General features: G+C 41.6%; 1 protein-coding gene across 5 annotated transcripts in view; it reads left to right on the forward strand.

Moving 5' to 3' along the window:
* cgnb (cingulin b) overlaps positions 1 to 24,347 on the forward strand; it is a 126,148-nt gene that overhangs the window by 41,853 nt on the left and 59,948 nt on the right. For all 5 annotated transcript variants that reach the window (XM_061897455.1, XM_061897453.1, XM_061897456.1 and 2 more), the window contains exons 5-6: positions 21,437 to 21,534; positions 24,338 to 24,347. The exon at positions 24,338 to 24,347 is cut by the window's right edge and continues 123 nt beyond it. In XM_061897455.1, coding sequence (XP_061753439.1) covers positions 21,437 to 21,534; positions 24,338 to 24,347 — 108 coding nt within the window. The remainder of the gene's footprint in view (positions 1 to 21,436; positions 21,535 to 24,337) is intronic.

The raw sequence follows: 24,347 nt of genomic DNA on the forward strand, positions 1-24,347 counted from the left end.
AGGGAAACCCAGACTTCCCTCTCCCCAGCCACTTCGTCTAGCTCTTCCCGGGGGATCCCGAGGCGTTCCCAGGCCAGCCGGGAGACATAGTCTTCCCAACGTGTCCTGGGTCTTCCCCGTGGCCTCCTACCAGCTGGACGTGCCCTAAACACCTCCCTAGGGAGGCGTTCGGGTGGCATCCTGACCATATGCCCGAACCACCTCATCTGGCTCCTCTCAATGTGGAGGAGCAGCGGCTTTACGTTGAGTTCCTCCCAATTATGCTGGAAAATAAGTATTTGGTCACTTCAAACAAGGAAGATCTCTGGCTCTCACAGACCTGTAACTTCTTCTTTAAAGGGGAACATTATCACAATTTCAAAAGGGTTAAAACCAATAAAAATCAGTTCCCAGTGGCTTATTTTATTTTTTGAAGTTTTTTTCAAAATGTTACCCGTCCCGGAATATTCCTAAAAAAAAGCTTTAAAGTGCCTTATTTTCGCTATCTGCGAAAACACTGTCCATTTTCCTGTGACGTCACATAGCGATTCCAATACAAACAACGTGGCGGTTGCCACAGCAAGATGAAGCAAGATTAGCTCGGATTCAGACTTGGGATTTCAGCGGCTTAAGCGATTCAACAGATTATGCATGTATTGAAACAGATGGTTGGAGTATGGAGGCAGATAGCGAAAACGAAATTGAAGAAGATACTGAAGCTAATGATGCTATTCGGCCATGTCTGTCTTAGCATCGCCGGTAAAATGTGCAGACCAACGATTGGAAGTTTCGTATCTTGTGACACTGGATCAACCTAAATCCGTCGATTGGTAAGTGTTTGTTGGCATTAAATGTGGGTGGAAGGAAACGCTGAATGTAAATATATCTACAAATATACATACAGCTAGCCTAAATAGCATTTTAGCATCGATTAGCTGGCAGTCATGGCGCGACCAAATATGTCTGATTAGCACATAAGTCAACAACATCAACAAAACTCACCTTTGTGGTTTCTTTGACTTTATCGTTGGAAATGCATCTGGAGGTTATCCACACATCTCTGTGCCATGTCTGCCTTAGCATCGCCGGTAAATAGTATGTTAGCATCGATTAGCACAGCGTGCTAATCGATGCACATTCTACGTAAATCAACTTGAATCCGTCCCTGATCGTGTTGTTACACCCTCCGACAACACACCGACAAGGCATGATGTCTCCAAGGTATGGAAAACAGTCGAAAAAATGGAAAATAACAGAGCTTATTTGACTCGATGTGTATAATGTGTTTGACAAAATGGCCGACTCACTACTTAGGTGATGTCAAGTTCTGACGTCATCGCTCAGAGAGTGATAAATAGAAAGGCGTTTATTTCGCCAAAATTCACCCATTTAGAGTTCGGAAATCGGTTAAAAAAAATATGGTTTTTTTTTCTGCAACATCAAGGTATATATTGACGCTTACATAGGTCTGGTGATAATGTTCCCCTTTAAGAAGCTCTTCTGTCCTCCACTCGTTACCTGTATTAATGGAACCTGTTTGAACTTGTTATCTGTATAAAAGACACCTGTCCACAGCCTCAAACAGTCATACTCCAAACTCCACTATGGCCAAGACTAAAGAACTGTCAAAGGACACCAGGAAAATAATTGTAGACCTGCATCAGACTGGGAAGAGTGAATCTACAATAGGCAAGCAGCTTGGTGTGAAAAAAAATCAACTGTGGGAGCAATTATCAGAAAACGGAAGACATCAATCAATCAATCAATGTTTACTTATATAGCCCTAAATCACTAGTGTCTCAAAGGGCTGCACAAACCACCACGACATCCTCGGTAGGCCCACATAAGGGCAAGGAAAACTCACACCCAGTGGGACATTGGTGACAATAATGACCCAGTGGGACGTCGGTGACAATGATGACTATGAGAACCTTAGAGAGGAGGAAAGCAATGGATGTCGAGCGGATCTAACATGATACTGTGAAAGTTCAATCCACAATGGATACAACACAGTCGCGAGAGTCCAGTCCAAAGAGGATCCAAGACACAGCAGCGAGAGTCCCGTTCACAGCGGAGCCAGCAGGAAACCATCCCAAGCGTAGGCGGACCAGCAGCGCAGAGATGTCCCCAGCCGATACACAGGCAAGCAGTACATGGCCACCGGATCGGACCGGACCCCCTCCACACGGGAGAGTGGGACATAGAAGAAAAAGAAAAGAAACGGCAGATCAACTGGTCTAAAAAGGGAGTCTATTTAAAGGCTAGAGTATACAAATGAGTTTTAAGGTGAGACTTAAATGCTTCTACTGAGGTGGCATCGCGAACTGTTACCGGGAGGGTATTCCAGAGTACTGGAGCCCGAACGGAAAATGCTCTATAGCCCGCAGACTTTTTTTGGGCTTTGGGAATCACTAATAAGCCGGAATCCTTTGAACGCAGATTTCTTGCCGGGACATATGGTACAATACAATCGGCAAGATAAGATGGAGCTAGACCGTGTAGTATTTTATACGTAAGTAGTAAAACCTTAAAGTCACATCTTAAGTGCACAGGAAGCCAGTGCAGGTGAGCCAGTACAGGCGTAATGTGATCAAACGTTCTTGTTCTTGTCAAAAGTCTAGCAGCCGCATTTTGTACCAACTGTAATCTTTTAATGCTAGACATGGGGAGACCCGAAAATAATACGTTACAGTAGTCGAGGCGAGACGTAACAAACGCATGGATAATGATCTCAGCGTCTTTAGTGGACAGAATGGAGCGAATTTTAGCGATGTTACGGAGATGAAAGAAGGCCGTTTTAGTAACGCTTTTAATGTGTGCCTCAAAGGAGAGAGTTGGGTCGAAGATGATACCCAGGTTCTTTACCGTGTCGCCTTGTTTAATTGTTTGGTTGTCAAATGTTAGAGTTGTATTATTAAATAGAGTTCGGTGTCTAGCAGGACCGATAATCAGCATTTCCGTTTTTTTGGCGTTGAGTTGCAAAAAGTTAGCGGACATCCATTGTTTAATTTCATTAAGACACGCCTCCAGCTGACTACAATCCGGCGTGTTGGTCAGCTTTAGGGGCATGTAGAGTTGGGTGTCATCAGCATAACAGTGAAAGCTAACACCGTATTTGCGTATGATGTCACCTAGCGGCAGCATGTAGATGCTGAAGAGTGCAGGGCCAAGGACCGAACCCTGGGGAACTCCACACGTTACCTTAACGTAGTCCGAGGTCACATTGTTATGGGAGACACACTGCATCCTATCAGTAAGATAAGAGTTAAACCAAGACAGGGCTAAGTCTGACATACCAATTCGTGTTTTGATACGTTCTAATAAAATATTATGAACGACGGTATCGAAAGCAGCGCTAAGATCGAGGAGCAGCAACATAGATGACGCATCAGAATCCATCATTAGCAATAGATCATTAGTCATTTTTGCGAGGGCTGTCTCCGTGGAGTGATTTGCCCTGAAACCGGATTGAAAGGTTTCACATAGATTGTTAGACGCTAAGTGTTCATTTAACTGCTCCGCAACAATTTTTTCAAGGATTTTTGAAATAAAGGGAAGGTGAGACACCGGTCGGTAATTTACCATGAGGTCAGGATCGAGGTTAGGTCTTTTAAGAAGAGGATGAATAACCGCTTTTTTGAATGCTAGGGGAACAGTGCCCGAGGAGAGTGATAAGTTTATAATATTTAGCACTGATGGACCTAATAATACAAAGAGTTCCTTGATCAGTTTCCCAGGAAGAGGGTCAAGTAAACATGTTGTCTGTTTTATTCCATTTACACGTTGTAACAATTCCTCTAATGTTATTTCCTCAAAACGAGAGAAACTATTTTGGAGGGCAGTATCCGCCGTATATACAATCGTGTCAGTGTTAATAGAACTCCGTTGTAGCTGGGACGCATTGTCTTTAATCTCCTTTCTAATGACTTCAATTTTCTTACTAAAGAATTGCATAAAGTCATCAGCTGAGTGGGTTAAGCTACTGGAAGGAGTCCCTTGTTGGGTTAGCGATGCTACCGTACTAAACAAAAATTTAGGATCGTTTTTATTACTGTGGATGAGATTTGAGTAATATTTAGCTTTAGCTAAGGTAAGCATGCGTTTATAAGTTATTAAACCATCACTCCATGCTTGATGGTGCACCTCAAGTTTAGTCGTGCGCCATTTGCGTTCCAGCTTTCTGCATAATAATTTCTGAGCTCTAGTTTCTTCTGTAAACCACGGGGTGCGCTTTTTTGGAGCCTTTTTTAACTTTAGCGGTGCTATGTTATCAATGGTTTCGCGCAGGGCGTCGTTAAAGTTGTTAGTGAGGTTTTCAATAGAGCCCACATACTTTGGGAATGGTGCCATTACCGAGGGCAGTAGGTCAGCAAGAGTTGTCGTTGTGGCTGTATTAATGTTGCGGCTGCTATAGCAGTTATTATTATTATTAGTTTGACGAACATGCGTCTGAACCTCGAGTTTTATAAGGTAATGATCGGACAATACTTTAGTATACGGGAGTATCGTAACTTTGGAAACGGTGATGCCCCTGACAAGCACTAGGACTATCGTATTACCGTTGCGATGCGTGGGTTCATTTATTATTTGTGTGAGACCACAGCTATCAATTACAGTCTGGAGCGCTACGCACGGTGGGTCCGATGGGGTATTCATATGGATATTAAAGTCCCCCATTATGATTATATCATCGGCGTGTGTCACTAGATCAGCAACGAACTCTGAGAATTCATTAATAAAGTCCGAATAGGGCCCTGGGGGGCGGTAGATAACAGCCAGGTGTAGAGGCAGCGGTGTGACAGACCTCATAGTAAGCACCTCAAACGATTTATATTTATTATTTATGGTAGGACTAAGGTTAAAGTTTTCGTTGTATATTAGTGCGACCCCCCCACCCCTTTTGAGCGGACGGGCAATATGCGCATGTGTAAAGTTAGGAGGACATGCCTCATTTAGCGCAAAAAAGTCGTTTGGTTTAAGCCAGGTTTCGCTGAGACCGATGACGTTAAGATTGTTGTCTCTGATAATATCATTAACTAACAACGTTTTGGGAGACAATGATCTTATGTTTAAAAAACCTATATTATAGGTAGTGGGCTGTTTTAGGGAGTTTTTGATCAAATTATCCGTAGTAGCAATATTAATAATGTTGTGTTTATTATGCCCAGTGCATTTAGTATAGTTACGACCATATCTAGGAATTGATACGACAGGAATTTTCCGATTGTTTGATTGTTGCTTTGATAAACTGCACGCATCATGGTTAGCCACCTCAGTAACGGGGATTTTCCGATTGTTTGTTTGTTGCTTTGATAAACTGCACGCATCATGGTTAGCCACCTCAGTAACGGGGATTTTCCGATTGTTTGTTTGTTGCTTTGATAAACTGCACGCATCATAGTTAGCCACCTCAGTAAAACACATGTCCAACTCTGAAACACTCAAAGCAGAAAAAACTTGTTCTAATTTAACTGACTCCTTACCCAGACCAGTAGTCTCGCATTTTCCATCTAAATCCGTCTTCGGGATGGAGGAAAGTGGTGTTCTGTGGGGATTAGCCTTCTGCTTTGTTTTTAGCCCCGCTCGACATCCGCGTTTCCGATCACACCGCTGGCGTCTGCTCCGTAGACGGCCCCCGCTGCTACTAGACTCCCCTGCTTCACGGGCCGCTGGATGTAGCCGCCGATGTATTCCCATGCTAGTTAGCAAGTCTAGCACGCAAGTGTCTATCAGTCCAAAACGGCCCGATATGTCCACATCCAGAAGTGTCTGGCGGTCGTACGTGATCACGGAGTGACCACGATGTGAGCCAGCCATAAAGTTTGTGGAATTGTCCGGTATTTCTGCCAAATGTTCCATCTTTAGCAGGAGCTCCTCGAGAGCGCAGCCCGTCCGGGCGCCGCCATCTTGGAATTGAAGACATACAAGGCCACTGATAATCTCCCTCGATCTGGGGCTCCACGCTAGATCTCATACCGTGGGGCCAAAATGATCATGAGAACGGTGAGCAAAAATCCCAGAACCACACGGGGGGACCTGGTGAATGACCTGCAGAGAGCTGGGACCAAATTAACAAAGGTTACCATCAGTAACACACTACGCCGACGGGGAATCCAATCCTGCAGTGTCAGACGTGTCCCCCTGCTTAAGCCAGTGCATGTCCAGGCCCGTCTGAAGTTTGCCAGAGAGCACATGGGAGAATGTCATATGCTCAGATGAAACCAAAATATAACTTTTTGGTATAAACTCAACTCGTCATGTTTGGAGGAAGAAGAATACTGAGTTGCATCCCAAGAACACCATACCTACTGTGAAGCATGGGGGTGGAAACATTATGCTTTGGGGATGTTTTTCTGCTAAGGGGACAGGACGATTGATCCGTGTTAAGGAAAGAATGAATGGGGCCATATATCGTGAGATTTTGAGCCAAAACCTCCTTCCATCATTGAGAGCTTTGAATAGTTGACCAAATACTTATTTTCTACCATCATTTACAAATAAATTATATAAAATTACAACAATGTGAATTCCTGGATTTTTTTTCACATTCTGTCTCTCACAGTTGAAGTGTACCTATGATGAAAATTATAGACCTCTGTCATCATTTTAAGTGGGAGAACTTGCACAATCGGTGGCTGACTAAATACTTTTTTGCCCCACTGTAAATATATTGCACTTTTGCATATGCATCCAGGTTTATGGCTGGACGTTATTTTGTCTTTATATTCCAGCGAGTTAATCCATTGTTGGGGGGAATTGAGGGGATTATTATGATGCGTTCAAGAGTTTTACGGCCTGAGGGAAGAAGCTGTTAAAGAACCTGGAGGTTCTGCTTCGGAGGCTGCGGAACTTCTTTCTAGAGTCCAGAAGTGTAAACAATCCTCAGTGGGGGTGGGAGGAGTCTCTGCAGATTTTCTGAGCCCTGGTCAGGCAGCGGCTTTTTGCAATCTCCTGGATAGGAGGAAGAGGAGTCCTGATAATCTTTTCCGCCGTCCTCACCACTTTCTGGAGAGACTTCCAGTTTGAGAGTCTCTTGAAAGACTACTTTCGAAGAGAACTTTATATTTTTAAGCCTGAATATACAAAGAATGAGTTACAACTTTTAAAAGCTGTGTGCTAATAAAATGAAACTTTACCCTACGAATATAATAAAACAATTACTTACTGTACTAGAATGCTGACTAAAGGAATCTTCATATTATCCCGTTCAGATGAAGAATTAATCATACTCCTCAGGCAGGTTAAAAAGAAGAAGGTACGGCAAACGAGCGTCTTTTGGTGTCTTTCTTGCCATCACCGGGTCTATGTTGGATGTCAAAGTTCACCAACTTCTCGGTTTATGGCCACACCTTCTACTGTACAAGTGAGAGGCATGATTTATAATCTAGAATTAACTTTTACCAACTCAGAGGCAACGCAGCAGCTCAGTATGTCAATACCGTAGCTGCATGAGCTAATTATTCTCTGTGATCACGGCGCCGCTGAAAATAGTTTGTCTGCATTAGCGCTTATGATAATAATATCGCTAATACTTCGTTAATGTTCAGGTCACGACATGTAGATTAAGTACTGTTGGTGGTTTTTGGATGATTTTAGACTGCTTTATGGGCGGAATAGTGTCCTCCCATTAGCTGCATTGTTAGCCACCTCGTACTTGCTGTATTTTATGAAATAGAATGCATGAAATAAAGAAAAAAACAATACACAGTACAGCACCTTCTCATTCAATGTGTTTTTTTTATTTCCATGAGTATTTACATAGTAGATTGTCACTGAAGGCATCAAAACTATGAATGAACACATGTGGAGTTATGTACTTAAAAAAAGGGGAAATAACAAAAAAACATGTTTTGTATTCTAGTTTCTTCAAAATAGCCACCCTTAGCTCTGATTACTGCTTTGCACACTCTTGGCATTCTCTCGATGGGCTTCAAGCACACTTGTGAAGTGAAAACCACTTCAGCTGATTACCTTTTGAAGTTGAGACGTTTTTGCTGAATGGGGGGTTGTACCAGATGATGTTGTTTCGTTTTCTGCTCTTTTTTGGTTGATTTCCTGGCGTGGGTTCATAGGTGGGGGTGAAGTTGTATCCGCTTTCATCAAGTGCTTTCTGGTACGGGGGGGTTGCTTGGTCGAATTCAGCTTTGCTAGATGACAGCATCGATAGCCTTTTATTAATTCCGGTAGGTATTCTTTTCGTGGTGGTGGGTGGGTGGTTGCTGTCATGGTGCACGTATTGGAGTGTTGTGTTGGGTTTCGGGAATGGTTGGTAGCTGTTATTTCTCAGGTTGAAAGTGACGTCGAGGAAGTTGACGGTTTGCTTGTTGGCTTCAATCGTGATCTGTAGGCCGTTCTCTTTGAAGATTTGGCATATGCGCTTCTTGGTATTCTCGCTGCTCCTTGGCGAGGCGCGGCACACTGCCAGTCCGTCATCACGGTAAATACCAAGGTTCAGGTTGAGGCTAGCAAGCTGGGAGAGGAGGAAACTGATATATATATATATATATATATATATATATATATATATATATATATATATATATATATATATATATATATATATATATATATATATATATATATATATATATATATATATATATATATATATATATATATCATCTCCTGATGATTGAGGGAACCCCTCATGAAACAGATCTGTAGAGATGAAGTAGTCTTGTGATTTTTTCCCACACCTACATATTGCGCTCTACCACGGTATCGAGCACTATTCTCTGGATAATCCAATCAAGACATATATATATATATGTATATATATATATATATATATATATATATATATATATATATATATATATATATATCCACAAATTACCAGTCTAAAACCATATATTACAAGATATTAACTTTTGAAATTGTCGCTAGTTAGCTAGCAATCTGTCTGCTAGGCGAGTTTTCAGATTTACCAAAGCGGAAGCAAGATTTTAATGTAATTTGTTTTATCAACGCTTGACGTTGAAGCCAAATGACGTGTTCTTTCTTTTAGGTACATTCGGGTGTTTGTGGTATTTATACAGCATTCAGTTGCTAGATTAGCACAAAACCCTGAAACTAAGAAATACAGATAATGCGCGGAAGATAATGTGCTTCATCTATCGTTTGACTAAGCTAGCTTAAGGCACCGATGCAAAATTAGACAAACCAGCTTGTTTTTATTCTATTGAATAAAACGCTAGTCAGTTCAAAGAAAGTTCACCGTTTTGCTGGGGAAAATCTCAAATTGTAGAACTTAACTGCATGTGGGTCACAGTGTCACATTGTCTGCTGTAATGTTGTCGTAATGAAGCCAACAGATGGCTGGCAGCTTGTTCTTCTTTCTGAGGACAGGCTGTTTCATTGACTCCTCTCCACGGAGCCTCTTTTGTTAGCGCAAGGAATGATTAAGTGATATGCCAATTTGGCTCCCTCGCTTCTCTGAAGACTAAAGATAAAGGGTGCCTCGTACTTATGCACGCCGATGTTTACAAAATGCAATCTCTTTGAATAAATCTACATGCAAACGCAGGTCCTTTGCCGCGTACTTTAAGGCGACACCCCTGATTATGTGATATCCCTTGTTATGTGTGCTCGCCTCGTCAATTATTGCTGCGCCTTGTCCATCACTTGGCAACCATGCAAATGTTGGAGGGCCCGGTCAGTGAGAGGCATTAATATTTAAGATGGATTGGAACCCTGCACCTGCTGTCTGCATAAGTGTTACATCTTTGAGGGACATTTTGTGTTTTTTTCTGGTTAAAAACAAAGTATATTCAATGAAATATTCTGTAAAACCTCAGACAAATTGTTACCCTCATTTCTTTTGACTCTCAAGGCATGGAGGTTAATTTGTGTCTTTGTAACGAAAGCTTTTTTTTTTATTTTAAATAAAAATGTATTTAACTTAGACTTGGATTAAAACAAACTTTATTGATCCACAAGGGAAATTGTTCCACACAGTAGCTCAGTTACAAAGGCTGGAAAGGATAATGCACACAAGGACACAAAAAGAGGGCGAAAACAAAAGAATAAAGTACACTAAAATATACCATATTAGCAATATCTAATATAAATGTAATATTTACATATTATATATATATATATATATATATATATATTATATAATATATACTGATTATATTATGTAAACCCCATTTCCATATGAGTTGAGAAATTGTGTTAGATGTAAATATAAACGGAATACAATGATTCGCAAATCATTTTCAACCCATATTCAATTGAATATGCTACAACGACAACATATTTGATGTTCAAACTGATAAAGTTTTTTTTTGCAAATAATCATTAACTTTAGAATTTGATGCCAGCAACACGTGACAAAGAAGTTGGGAAAGGTGGCAATAAATACTGATAAAGTGGAGGAATGCTCATTAAACACTTATTTGGAACATCTCACAGGTGTGCAGGCTAATTGGGAGCAGGTGGGTGCCATGATTGGGTATAAAAGCAGCTTCCATGAAATGCTAAGTAATTCACAAAAAAGGATGGGGCGAGGGTCACCAATTGGTAGGCAAATTGTCAAACAGTTGTAGAACAACATTTCTCAACGAGCTATTGCAAGGAATTTAGGGATTTTACCATCTACGGTCCGTAAAATCATAGAAAGGTTCAGAGAATCTGGAGAAATCACTGCACATAAGCGATGATATTACGGACCTTTGATCCCTCAGGGATTACTGCATCAAAAACCGACATCAGTGTGTAAAGGATATCACCACATCGGCTCAGGAACACTTCATAAAACCACTGTCAGTAACTACAGTTGGTCGCTACATCTGTTAATGCAAGTTAAAACTCTACTATGCAAAGTAAAACCCATTTATCAACAACACCAAGGAACGCCGCTGGCTTCGCTGGGCCGGAGTTCATCTAAGATGGACTGATGCACAGTGGAAAAGTATTCTGTGGTCTGACGAGTCCACATTTCCAATTATATTTGGAAACTGTGAACGTGGTGTCCTCCGGAACAAAGAAGAAATTAACCATCCGGATTGTTATAGGTGCACAGTTCAAAAGCCAGCATCTGTGATTCAATAGGTGGGTATTAGTGCCCAAGGCATGGGTAACTTACACATCTGTGAAGGCACCATTAATGCTGAATGGTCCGTACAGGTTTTGGAGCAACATATGTTGTCATCTAAGCAAAGTTATCATGGACGCCCCTGCTTATTTCAGCAAGACAATGCCAAGCCACATGTTACAACAGCGTGGTTTCATAGTAAAAGAGTGCGGGTACTTTCCTGGCCCGCTTGCAGTCCAGACCTGTCCCCCATCTCAAATGCGTGGTGCATTATGAAGCGTAAAATACGACAGCGGAGACCCCGGACTGTTGAACGACTGAAGCTTTACATAAGACAAGAATGGGAAAGAATTCCTCTTTCAAAGCTTCAACAATTAGTTTCCTCAGTTCCCAAACATTTGAGTGTTGTTAAAAGAAAAGGTGATGTAACGCAGTGGTGAACATGCCCTTTCCCAACTACTTTGGCACATGTTGCAGCCATGAAATTTTAAGTTAATTATTATTTGCAAAAAAAAATAAAGTTTATGAGTTTGAACATCAAATATCTTGTTTTTGTAGCATATTCAACTGAATATGGGTTGAAAAGGATTTGCAATCATTGTATTCCGTTTATATTTACATCTAACACAATTTCCCAACTCATATGGAAACGGGGTTTGTATATTTTTATAAAATATATACAATAAATAACAAATCCCTATCACCATGTACATTATCACAGTATGTGTAATAGCTGCAGCAAAAAAAAGGGGAATATCTTCTCTTCATTAATTTATTGTAAACCCAATTTTTTACATGAAATTATAACAATTTCCTTGGAAAAAAAAATGTTAGCAGAATGCTTGTGTAGTAACATTCAGTGTATACAAATTCTGTGTAAAAAAACAAAAACAGAAAAATTTGCTGCTTCAAAACATGAGACCCACTTGCAGTAAATGAAGCAACCGATCCTGTCTCAGAACCAGCCAGTGAGGTTTGAAGTCACTGGAAACGGGTCACGTGACTTCAATTTTTACAAATTTTCATACACTGAATTTTTAAATGCACACTTTTTTTTCACTGACATTTTCGCATAAATAATTTACATAAATTCAGTGTCAAAAAAAACTTTTTCCCTAAAGACACAAAATAACCTCCACACAAGGCATTTTTGTTACATTATCTATCGGAGTATAACTCAAAATGGGATTAATATAAACTGATTTGGTCTGTTCCAAGGTCAGGCTGTCACCAGCCTCATACCTTAATAGAACTGTGTCAGTGTCATTTGGGTGTGAAAATATATTAAACAATGGTAATATTTACATTTATCTACAAGCCAATAAAATGCTGAGTCTTACCTTTTATTTTTGCATTTAAAACTGTTAAAATTTAGTTAATATGTTCCAGGGTCAAGCTGTCACCAGCATAAGACCTCAGTTTAACTTTTAAAGTGTTATAGGAGTGTGGAAAATACTTTCTTTACTATTAATATTTACATTATAAAAACAATAATACACTTTTACAATTCTTTTGTTTTCCAAATGGAAATGATGGAACTTTGGGGATTTGGGATATTTAATAATAATATTATTATTAATATTAATAACAATACATTTGATTTATTAAATGCTTTCCAAACACCCAAATATGTTGTACAGGGTCACAAATAAATACAAGTGTATGAAATAGCAATTATAAAAGTGCTAAAATAAAACCGAAACAGCACAATTGCAATTTAGCCCGTAAGGATCAGATGAGTAGCCCGCTGGCCTGTTCTAAAAATAGCTCAAATAGCAGCACTTACCAGTAAGCTGCCTCAATTTTTTACATTTTATTTATTTACTAGCAAGCTGGTCTCGCTAAGCTCGACATTTTTAATTCTAAGAGAGACAAAACTCAAATAGAATTTGAAAATGCAAGAAAATATTTTAAAGACTTGGTCTTCACTTGGTTATATAAATTCTTTTTTTTTTTTTACTTTGCTTCCTATTACTGTCAGAAAGACAATTTTAGGGAAAAAATACAACCTTAAAAATTATTCTAGGATTTTTAAACACATATACTTTTTTTACCTTTTAAATTCCTTCCTCTTCTTTCCTGACAATTTAAATCAATGTTCAAGTATTTTTTTTTTTTTTTTTGTAAAAAATAATAAATACATTTTAATTTAATTCTTCATTTTAGCTTCTGTTTTTTCGACGAATAACATTTGTGAAATATTTCTTCAAACTTACTATGATTAAAATTCCCCCCAAAATATTCTGGCAAATCTAGAAAATCTGTAGGATCAAATTTAAATCTTATTTCAAAGTCTTTTGAATTTATTTTAAAAATTTTATTCTGGAAAATGTAGAAGAAATAATGATTTGTCTTTATTAGAAATATAGCTTGGTCCAATTTGTTATATATTCTAACAAAGTGCAGATTGGATTTTAACCTATTTAAAACATGCCATCAAAATTCTAAAATTAATCTTAATCAGGAAAAATTACTAATGATGTTCCATAAATTCTTTTTTAAATTTTTTCAAAAAGATTTGAATTGGCTAGTTTTTCTCTTCATTTTTTTCGGTTGAACTTTGAATTTTAAAGAGTCGAAATCGAAGATAAACAATGTTTCAAAAATTAAAAATTTTTTTTTTCTGTTTTCTCCTCTTTAAAATCGTTCAATTAAGTGTTTTTTTCATCATTTATTCTCTACAAAAAACCTTCCGTTAAGGAAAAAAAATGTACGACGGAATGACATACAAAAAAAAAATTGTTTTTAATATATATGGATTCATTTATTAAAGGTAAATTGAGCAAATTGGGTATTTCTGGCAATTTATCTAAGTGTGTATCAAACTGGTAGCCCTTCGCATTAATCAGTACCCAAGAAGTAGCTCTTGGTTTCAAAAAGGTTGGTGACCCCAGAAGTACAGGTTAGCTTAGTTATGATGACAAGAGACGCCTCTTAGGCTTTTTAATGTGAGTTTGCTTACACTTCACGTGACTGCTCTTTCTTTTGGACTAAGTGTTGTGAAAAAAGCCGAAGAAAAAGCGCAGAGTTAGCGCTTTAAAGCTTGCTTTGAGCGCGGACATTTTGAGCAACTTTGCCCCAATTGTATTTAGTTTGACCGTCTAAAAATGTCCTAAACTAATTTATGTCTAATGATGTGTTCATTTTTGAGGATATTGTCATAAACAGGAGGCAGAGAGTTGTATTTTATTTTGGCAAGTAGGTAGTGTTTCTGCATTGTAACAGAACATTGTTGACATAAAACAAGTACTGCCGATACATGACTTTTGTTCTTAACTTGAATAATACACACATTAAAAGCAGTTGCTGCTTTTTAATGATTACACAGTAGGAATCCCCAAAAAATTTGCATCGACTGTAGTGGCATATTCCAGAACAATTACCATCCGGTACACTTTTATTTTGAAGCCCAAAATGTCAATATAAAGGCCTACTGAAACCCACTACTACCCACCAAGCAGTCTGATAGTTTATATATCAATGATGAAATATTAACATTGCAACACATGCCAATACGGCATTTTTAGTTTACTAAATTGCAATTTAAAATTTCCCGCGAGTTTCTTGTTGAAAACGTCGCGGATTGATGACGTGTACGCGTGACGTCACGGACTATCAGGAAATATTAGCGCTGCACCAAACACGGTTAAAAGTCGTCTCTGTTCATGGCGTAATTACACAGTATTTTGGACATCTGTGTTGCTGAATCTTTTACAATTTTTTCGTTTAATAACGGAGACTATAAAGAACAATGCCGTTGGTGAAAAGCGGTGGATTGCAGCTGTCTTTAGCACCGAGACACAGCCGGTGTTTCTTTGTTTGTTGTGAAGCTTTAACACAGAGCGGTCAAGCGAACATGTTTTCTGTACGTCAACCAGCATGTTTTTGGGTGGGGAAATTGTGATAAATATCTTACCGGAGAAATCATTGGATTATTCGTCGTCCTGCAGCAGCTGTTTAAAGGGCAGCTGTGAGCTTGGCTCCTCGGCTTCTCTTAGGGCTGGGCGTATCGATACCAAGTATCGATAGTATCGATACTTGGTGAGTATCGGTATCGATACTTGGTGAGTATCGGTATCGTATCGATACTGGCGTGATGGTATCGATACTTCACCAAATGAAGCGAGTCACTCCGATTTAAAAAAAATGTGAGCGCAGCGCAGCGCTCCTCACCACTCCACCCTCCTCCCTAGTGATGGGTCGCGAACGAGATTTAAAAACACTTTAAAAATTCATCTTCAACCCAAAATAAAATAAATACAATTAACATGACGCTTGGTGCGTTCGCGCACACACATCAGTATAATTCGCTCCGAGGTTCACTCGGACACGCACGCACACACACGTGCGTTTCCAGAGCGACTTAATGTCTTGGTTGTAAACTGTAAAGTATTTTATTGCACTAAAACAACGATAAGAATTTCTCAGTTCTTTTGTTTTGTGTTCATTTTTACAACTGTTTAATAACTAGTGTTTTCTTTTTTACTGAAGTTCTTGTGTGTTGTGAGGCGACTATCCAAGTTCAGTATTGTTCACCTTATTTGCACTATTTACTTTATTGTAATTGATATTATTACTTTTTTATTTGAATTTCTCAGTTCTTTTGTTTTGTGTTCATGTTTACAACTTTGTTCAATAACTAGAGTTTTGTTATTTACCTTAAGTGTTCGTGTGTTTTGAGGCGACAAGCCAGGTTTAGTACTTGTTTGCACCTTATTTGCATTACTTTATTGCTATTGACTTTTGTAATAAATATTGTCCTGTGTTGTATTATTATCATAATCAATTAATAAAGGCAAAAGTACAAATTCTTTTTTCAAAAGTATCAATACCCCAAAGTCCCCCCACCCCCATCAGATGACGACACTTCCGGTATCGGTATCTGTATCGGCGATACTGGCCGTTATCGGATCGGATCGGTATCGATACCCTAATTTACGATATTGCCCACCCCTAGCTTCTCTCTGAGACACTTCGTGTTCACCGCAGCCATCTGACCTCGAGGTATGTCTTTACAATCTTTAAAATGTCACTAAAACACTATTAAAACAAAAAGCAGATAAGGGATCTTCCAGAATTATCCTAGTAAATGTGTCTAATTACATCTGAAGCGCTCACACTGCCGCCGCCCGGGGCCGTCGCTTTTTTATTTTTTATTTTTTTCTAGTCCTTTACTATCAATACCCTAATTCACGAACCTAATTCACGAAATTGTGGCTTTCTCGCTTTGAGTTGCTCTTACTGCTGGTGGCTCCCATTAAAAACAATGTGAATATGTGTGGAGCCCTGCAACTCGTGACGTCACGCGCACATACTTCCGGTAGAGGCAGGGCTTTTCTATTAGCGACCAAAAGTTGCGAACTTTTTTGTGGATGTTCTCTACTAACTGAGCTACTGTGTGGAACAATTCCCCTTGTGGATCATTAAAGTTTGTCTAAGTCTAAAATTCTGGCCTTCAAAATAAATGTGCCTTAATTATTCTGGAATAGAATTCCCTCGCTCGGACGCGGGTCACCGGGGCCCCCCTCTGGAGCCAGGCCCGGAGAGGCAACGTGGGTCACCCCTCCAATGGGCTCACCACCCATAGCAGGGGCCATACAGGTCGGGTGCAATGTGAGCTGGGCGGCAGCCGAAGGCAGGGCACTTGGCGGTCTGATCCTCGGCTCCAGAAGCTAGCTCTTGGGACGTGGAACGTCACGTCACTGGGGGGGAAAGAGCCTGAGCTAGTGCGCGAAGTCGAGAAATTCCGGCTGGATATAGTCGGACTCACTTCGACGCACAGCAAGGGCTCTGGAACCACTTCTCTCGAGAGGGATTGGACCCTCTTCCACTCTGGCGTTGCCGGCAGTGAGAGGCGACGGGCTGGGGTGGCAATTGTTGTTTCTCCCCGGCTCAAAGCCTGTACGTTGGAGTTCAACCCGGTGGACGAAAGGGTAGCCTCCCTCCGCCTTCGGGTGGGGGGACGGGTCCTGACTGTTGTTTGTGCTTATGCATCAAACAGCAGTTCAGAGTACCCACCCTTTTTGGGTACACTTGAGGGAGTACTGGAAAGTGCTCCCCCGGGTGATTCCCTTGTCCTACTGGGGGACTTCAACGCTCATGTTGGCAACGACAGTGAAACCTGGAGAGGCGTGATTGGGAAGAATGGCCGCCCGGATCTAAACCCGAGTGGTGTTTTGTTATTGGACTTTTGTGCTCGTCACAGTTTGTCCATTACAAACACCATGTTCAAACATAAGGGTGTCCATATGTGCACTTGGCACCAGGACACCCTAGGCCGCAGTTCCATGATCGACTTTGTAGTTGTGTCATCGGATTTGCGGCCTCATGTTATGGACACTCGGGTGAAGAGAGGGGCGGAGCTTTCTACCGATCACCACCCGGTGGGGAGTTGGCTGCGATGGTGGGGGAGGATGCCGGACAGACCTGGCAGGCCCAAACGCATTGTGAGGGTCTGCTGGGAACGTCTGGCAGAGTCTCCTGTCAGAGAGAGTTTCAATTCCCACCTCCGGAAGAACTTTGAACATGTCACGAGGGAGGTGCTGGACATTGAGTCCGAGTGGACCATGTTCCGCACCTCTATTGTCGAGGCGGCAGATCGGAGCTGTGGCCGCAAGGTAGTTGGTGCCTGTCGGGGCGGCAATCCTAAAACCCCCTGGTGGACACCAGTGGTGAGGGATGCCGTCAAGCTGAAGAAGGAGTCCTATCGGGTCCTTTTGGCTCATAGGACTCCGGAGGCAGTGGACAGGTACCGACAGGCCAAGCGGTGTGCAGCTTCAGCGGTCGCGGAGGCAGAAACTCGGGCATGGGAGGAGTTCGGGGAAGCCATGGAAAACGACTTCCGGGCGGCTTCGAAGCGATTCTGGACCACCGTACGGCGCCTCAGGAAGGGGAAGCAGTGCACTATCAACACCGTGTATGGTGCGGATGGTGTTCTGCTGACCTCAACTGCGGATGTTGTGGATAGGAGGAAGGAATACTTCGAAGACCTCCTCAATCCCACCAACACGTCTTCCTATGAGGAAGCAGTGCCTGGGGATTCTGTTGTGGACTCTCCTATTTCTGGGGCTGAGGTCGCTGAGGTAGTTAAAAAGCTCCTCGGTGGCAAGGCCCCAGGGGTGGACGAGATCCGCCCGGAGTTCCTGAAGGCTCTGGATGCTGTGGGGCTGTCTTGGTTGACAAGACTTTGCAGCATCGCGTGGACATCGGGGGCGGTACCTCTGGATTGGCAGACCGGGGTGGTGGTTCCTCTCTTTAAGAAGGGGGACCGGAGGGTGTGTTCCAACTATCGTGGGATCACACTCCTCAGCCTTCCCGGTAAGATTTATTCAGGTGTACTGGAGAGGAGGCTACGCCGGATAGTCGAACCTCGGATTCAGGAGGAACAGTGTGGTTTTCGTCCTGCTCTATACTCTCGGCAGGGTTCTTGAGGGTGCATGGGAGTTTGCCCAACCAGTCTACATGTGCTTTGTGGACTTGGAGAAGGCATTCGACCGTGTCCCTCGGGAAGTCCTGTGGGAAGTGCTCAGAGAGTATGGGGTATCGGACTGTCTTATTGTGGCGGTCCGCTCCCTGTACGATCAGTGTCAGAGCTTGGTCCGCATTGCCAGCAGTAAGTCGAACACATTTCCAGTGAGGGTTGGACTCCGCCAAGGCTGTCTTTTGTCACCGATTCTGTTCATAACTTTTATGGACATAATTTCTAGGCGCAGTCAAGGCGTTGAGGGGTTCCGGTTTGGTAACCGCAGGATTAGGTCTCTGCTTTTTGCAGATGATGTGGTCCTGATGGCTTCATCTGACCGGGATCTTCAGCTCTCGCTGGATCGGTTCGCAGCCGAGTGTGAAGCGACCGGAATGAGAATCAGCACCTCCAAGTCCGAGTCCATGGTTCTCGCCCGGAAAAGGGTGGAATGCCATCTCCGGGTTGGGGAGGAGACCCTGCCCCAAGTGGAGGAGTTCAAGTACCTAGGAGTCTTGTTCACGAGTGAGGGAAGAGTGGATCGTGAGATCGACAGGCGGATCGGGGCGGCGTCTTCAGTAATGCGGATGTTGTACCGATCCGTTGTAGTGAAGAAGGAGCTGAGCCGGAAGGCAAAGCTCTCAATTTACCGGTCGATCTACGTTCCCATCCTCACCTATGGTCATGAGCTTTGGGTCATGACCGAAAGGATAAGACCACGGGTAGAAGCGGCCGAAATGAGTTTCCTCCGCCGTGTGGCGGGGCTCTCCCTTAGAGATAGGGTGAGAAGCTCTGCCATCCGGGAGGAACTCAAAGTAAAGCCGCTGCTCCTTCACATCGAGAGGAGCCAGATGAGGTGGTTCGGGCATCTGGTCAGGATGCCACCCGAACGCCTCCCTAGGGAGGTGTTTAGGGCACGTCCAACCGGTAGGAGGCCACGGGGAAGACCCAGGACACGTTGGGAAGACTATGTCTCCCGGCTGGCCTGGGAAGGCCTCGGGATCCCCCGGGAAGAGCTAGACGAAGTGGCTGGGGAGAGGGAAGTCTGGGTTTCCCTGCTTAGGCTGTTGCCCTCGCGACCCGACCTCGGATAAGCGGAAGATGATGGATGGATGGATGGATATTCTGGAATATGCCATTAAAGCCAATGATTTATAGGGGGGAATATTGTTTTAAACATATTGGGGGTGAAAAATTGGTCCTAAATTAAACATTTTGAAGTGGAAAAAATGGCTTAATAAACAAAAAATATCGCTGCTACAGTAGTATTGGCCACTCGAGGGTACCAATCCAATTCAGTATCGTGACCACTGATTGGCCAGCCTCATGCAGCGTTACTTTATTGGATTGAAATAGTGTAAAGGTGACTAAAAGGCATTACTTCATATCTATAGGGCTCCACTGAAAACTTATTTAGAAGGTCTTCATTTTTTTTTGTGCTTGAGCTATAAAAATGTTGAAAATGAGAAACCGACCAACAATGATTAACAAGGGATAACTGTAATGTCTGTGTGTGTGTGTGTGTGTGTGTGTGTGTGTGTGTGTGTGTGTGTGTGTGTGTGTGTGTGTGTGTGTGCGTGTGTGTGTGCACGCGTATGCGTGAGTGCGTGCTGTACTAGCCGAGGGTGGTGGTGGTGGACAGACGACAGACATAGTTGACTCACTGACACTGTTTGTTTGCATGCTTAAATGAGGATTCGATACCAGAGTGTTTGGTTACAAAAGACGGCTTGTGTTTCCTACAATGGAAATCCCCTTTATTTGCGAAAAATATATTTACAAATGTTGTATATATATATATATATATATATATATATATATATATATATATATATATATATATATATATATATATATATATATATATATATATATATACTGTGTGGGTGTGTGTGTGTGGGGGGGAATCACAAGACTACTTAATCTCTACAGAACTGTTTCATGAGGGGTTCCCTCAATCTCCTGACGATTGAGGGAACCCCTCATGAAACATTTCTGTAGAGAAGAAGTAGTCTTGTGATTTTTCCCACACACACATATATTGCGCTCTACCACGGTATCGAGCACTATTCTCTGGAAAATCTAATTAAGATATATATATATATATATATATATATGAGGAGAAAAGGTGAGGTACAAACTCAACTTGTCGTGTTTGGAGGAAGAAGAATACTGAGTTGCATCCCAAGAACACCACACCTACTGTGAAGCATGGGGGTGGAAACATCTTGCTTTGGGGCTGTTTTTCCGCTAAGGGGACAGGACGATTGATCCGTGTTAAGGAAAGAATGAATGGGGCCATGTATCGTGAGATTTTGAGCCAAAACCTCCTTCCATCAGTGAGAGCTTTGAATGGTTGACCAAATACTTATGTTCTACCATAATTTACAAATAAATTCTTTAAAATTCCTACACTATGAATTCCTGGATTTTTTTTTCACATTCTGTCTCTCACAGTTGAAGTGTACCTATGATGAAAGTTACAGACCTCTGTCATCATTTTAAGTGGGAGAACATGCAGAATCGGTGGCTGACTAAATACTTTTTTCCCCCACTGTATATACATATACAATATACAGTTAATGTGTCGTTAGGTGCAATCACAAAACCACCATCTGCTTTTGTTTCAAAGTTTGTGTGTCGATATAATGAGTGTAGGAGGATCAGAGCGTCTCCATTGGCAAATTCTCCCGCAGCCTTGACAAATGTGATGTTGCGTGAAGTGGGCTATCCAGACTTGTGTACCCGCAGCATCTGTTTTGACAAATTCATTGCATGCCGGCAGGATCGGTGCGTCTCCCTTCTAAAGATCGTCTTGACAGTCAGGAAAGAAAGAAGAGGGAGGCAAAAGTAGGGCATATAATACACCAAACGCAGGACTTTTTGTCGTTGTCCCCACACCGCCCAAGTTAAAGCGTATAATGTATTTCTAGACTCACTTTGTGTGTGTTTGTGTGCAGAGGGCAGGACCTGATGGAAAGCAGATACAATTGACCCTGGCGGAGCTCGAGGAGCAACTCGGTCAATGCAAGAACCAACTGCAGCGCGCCCATGAAGAGTAAGGTCTTGTGTAATATAACTTCATGTTTCTTCTGATGTAAGAACTGGTGATGTGTGATAAAACTGATTGTTCTTACCCAGGGGTGGGCAACCCACGGCTCTGGAGCCGCCTTAGTGGCTCTCTGGAGATTTTTTAAAAATATATGAAAAATGGAAATGATGAGGGGAAAAAAACATGTTTTTTGTTTTAATATGGTTTCTGTAGGAGGACAAACATGACACACACCTCCCTAATTGCTATGAAGCACACTGTTTGTATTAAACATGCTTCACTGATTCGAGTATTTGGCGTGCGCCGTTTTGTCCTACTAATTTTGGCGGTCCTTGAACACACCGTAGTTTGTCTACATGTATAACTTTCTCCGACTTTCTAAGACGTGTTTTATGCCACTTCTTTTTCCATCTCAATTTGTCCACCAAACGTATAACGTTGTCCGTGAATCCACAAAGGTGAGTTTTGTTGATGTTATTGACTTACAGTGGGGCAAAAAAGTATTTAGTCAGCCACCGATTGTGCAAGTTCTCCCACTTAAAATGATGACAGAGGCCTGTAATTTTCTTCACAGGTACACTTCAAGTGTGAGAGATAGAATGTGAAAAGAAAAATCCAAGAATTCACATTGTAGGAATTTTAAATAATTTATTTGAAAATTATGGTGGAAAATAAGTATTTGGTCAACCATTCAAAGCTGTCACTGATGGAAGGAGGTTTTGGCTCAAAATCTCACGATTCATGGCCCCATTCATTCTTTCCTTAACACGGATCAATCGTCCTGTCCCCTTAGCAGAAAAACAGCCCCAAAGCATGATGTTTCCACCCCCATGCTTCACAGTAGGTGTGGTGTTCTTGGGATGCAACTCAGTATTCTTCTTCCTCCAAACACGACGAGTTGAGTTTATACCAAAAAGTTCTATTTTGGTTTCATCTGACCACATGACATTCTCCCAATCCTCTGCTGTATCATCCATGTATCTGTCACGATCCGCTATGCGGATCGTTTATTGTTTTGTCGTTTATATGTCTTTGTTCATGTTTAGTTCTGGACTCGGCCGATTCCTTGCGTTTGAGCACTTCCTCGTTTGTTTTAATCACCATGGCAACGTAATGTGCTCCTCCTCACGGGCTCCTGTCACACACCTGTTTCTGATTATTATTTGTGTATTTAAGCCCACCTGATTCCTCAGTTTGTCCTCGGCTCATTGCTTGCTTTTCGCAACACGTCACGTTTTGTATCCTGTGTCCTAGATTATTTTGTGCTAAGTTCCGCCTTAGCTTCACGTGCGTGTGGCACGTCGTTTAGTGTTATTTCTGTTTCCTGCTAAGTTTTAGCATTAGCTGTCCGTGCGTTGGCACGCGCTTTGTTTTTCCCTTTTTGCACCAGTGTTCTTTTGTTTTATTATATTAAATTTTTATTCCTACCTGCAATCCTGCCTGACTGGTCGTTGTGCATCCACGAAGTGGCAACTCCGCGTTGCAAGTGCGCCGTACGCGTGACAGTATCCGTTTTAGTATGAACTCAACTCGTCATGTTTGGAGGAAGAAGAATACTGAGTTGCATCCCAAGAACACCATACCTACTGTGAAGCACGGGGGTGGAAACATCATGCTTTGGGGCTGTTTTTCTGCTAAGGGGACAGGACGATTGATCCGTGTTAAGGAAAGAATGAATGGGGCCATGTATCGTGAGATTTTGAGCCAAAACCTCCTTCCATCAGTGAGAGCTTTGAATGGTTGACCAAATACTTATTTTCCACCATATTTTACCAAAAAATTCTTTAAAATTCCTACACTATGAATTCCTGTTTTTTTTTTAGATTCTGTCTCTCACAGTTGAAGTGTACCTATGATGAAAATAACAGACCTCTGTCATCATTTTAAGTGGGAAAACTTGCACAATCGGTGGCTGACTAAATACTTTTTTGTCCCACTGTATATAGTATGTATAGTATAGAAGTCAATAAAAAATGTCGGGATAATTGGAATAAAGAAACAAACGGTAGGCAGTGTTACAAACCCCGTTTCCATATGAGTTGGGAAATTGTGTTAGATGTAACTATAAACGGAATACAATCATTTGCAAATATTCAATTGAATGCACTACAAAGACAACATATTTGATGTTCAAACTCAAAAACTTTATTTTTTTTTGCAAATAATAATTAACTTAGAATTTCATGGCTGCAACACATGCCAAAGTAGTTGGGAAAGGGCATTTTCACCACTGTGTTATATCACCTTTTCTTTTACCAACACTCAATAAACGTTTGGGAACTGAGGAAACTAATTGTTGAAGCTTTGAAAGTGGAATACTTTCCCATTCTTGTTTTATGTAGAGCTTTAGTTGTTCAACAGTCCTGGGGCTCCGCTGTTGTATTTTACGCTTCATAATGCGCCTCAAATTTTCGATGGGAGACCGGTCTGGACAAATTGGCTGTTTCTGGCAATTTTTTTAAGTGTGTATCAAACTGGTAGCCCTTGGCATTAATCAGTACCCAAGAAGTAGCTCTTGGTTTCAAAAAGGTTGGTGACCCCTGTTTTATTGTAAGCGATTTAGCTGAGAAGGGAACTTTTCCCCTTCATGACTTAACGAAAGCGACCGTTTTTTCATAAAAACAAACAAATGAGGGCGACAGCATATTTTTCTCATGCTCGGTGCTCATAATCAATCTTTAACGACACATATTACACACATTGCAGCATTAAAAAGTTCCAGGAAGTAAGTTATTATCCCTTTTAAATACCAGCATTAAGGATGAGTGTGTTTTTGCCGTGTAGACATCACCCATTTGTGTTTTTGCAGGCAGGCCGAG

The sequence above is a fragment of the Nerophis ophidion genome, linkage group LG04, assembly GCF_033978795.1.
Source record: "Nerophis ophidion isolate RoL-2023_Sa linkage group LG04, RoL_Noph_v1.0, whole genome shotgun sequence".
Classification (NCBI taxonomy): domain Eukaryota; kingdom Metazoa; phylum Chordata; class Actinopteri; order Syngnathiformes; family Syngnathidae; genus Nerophis; species Nerophis ophidion.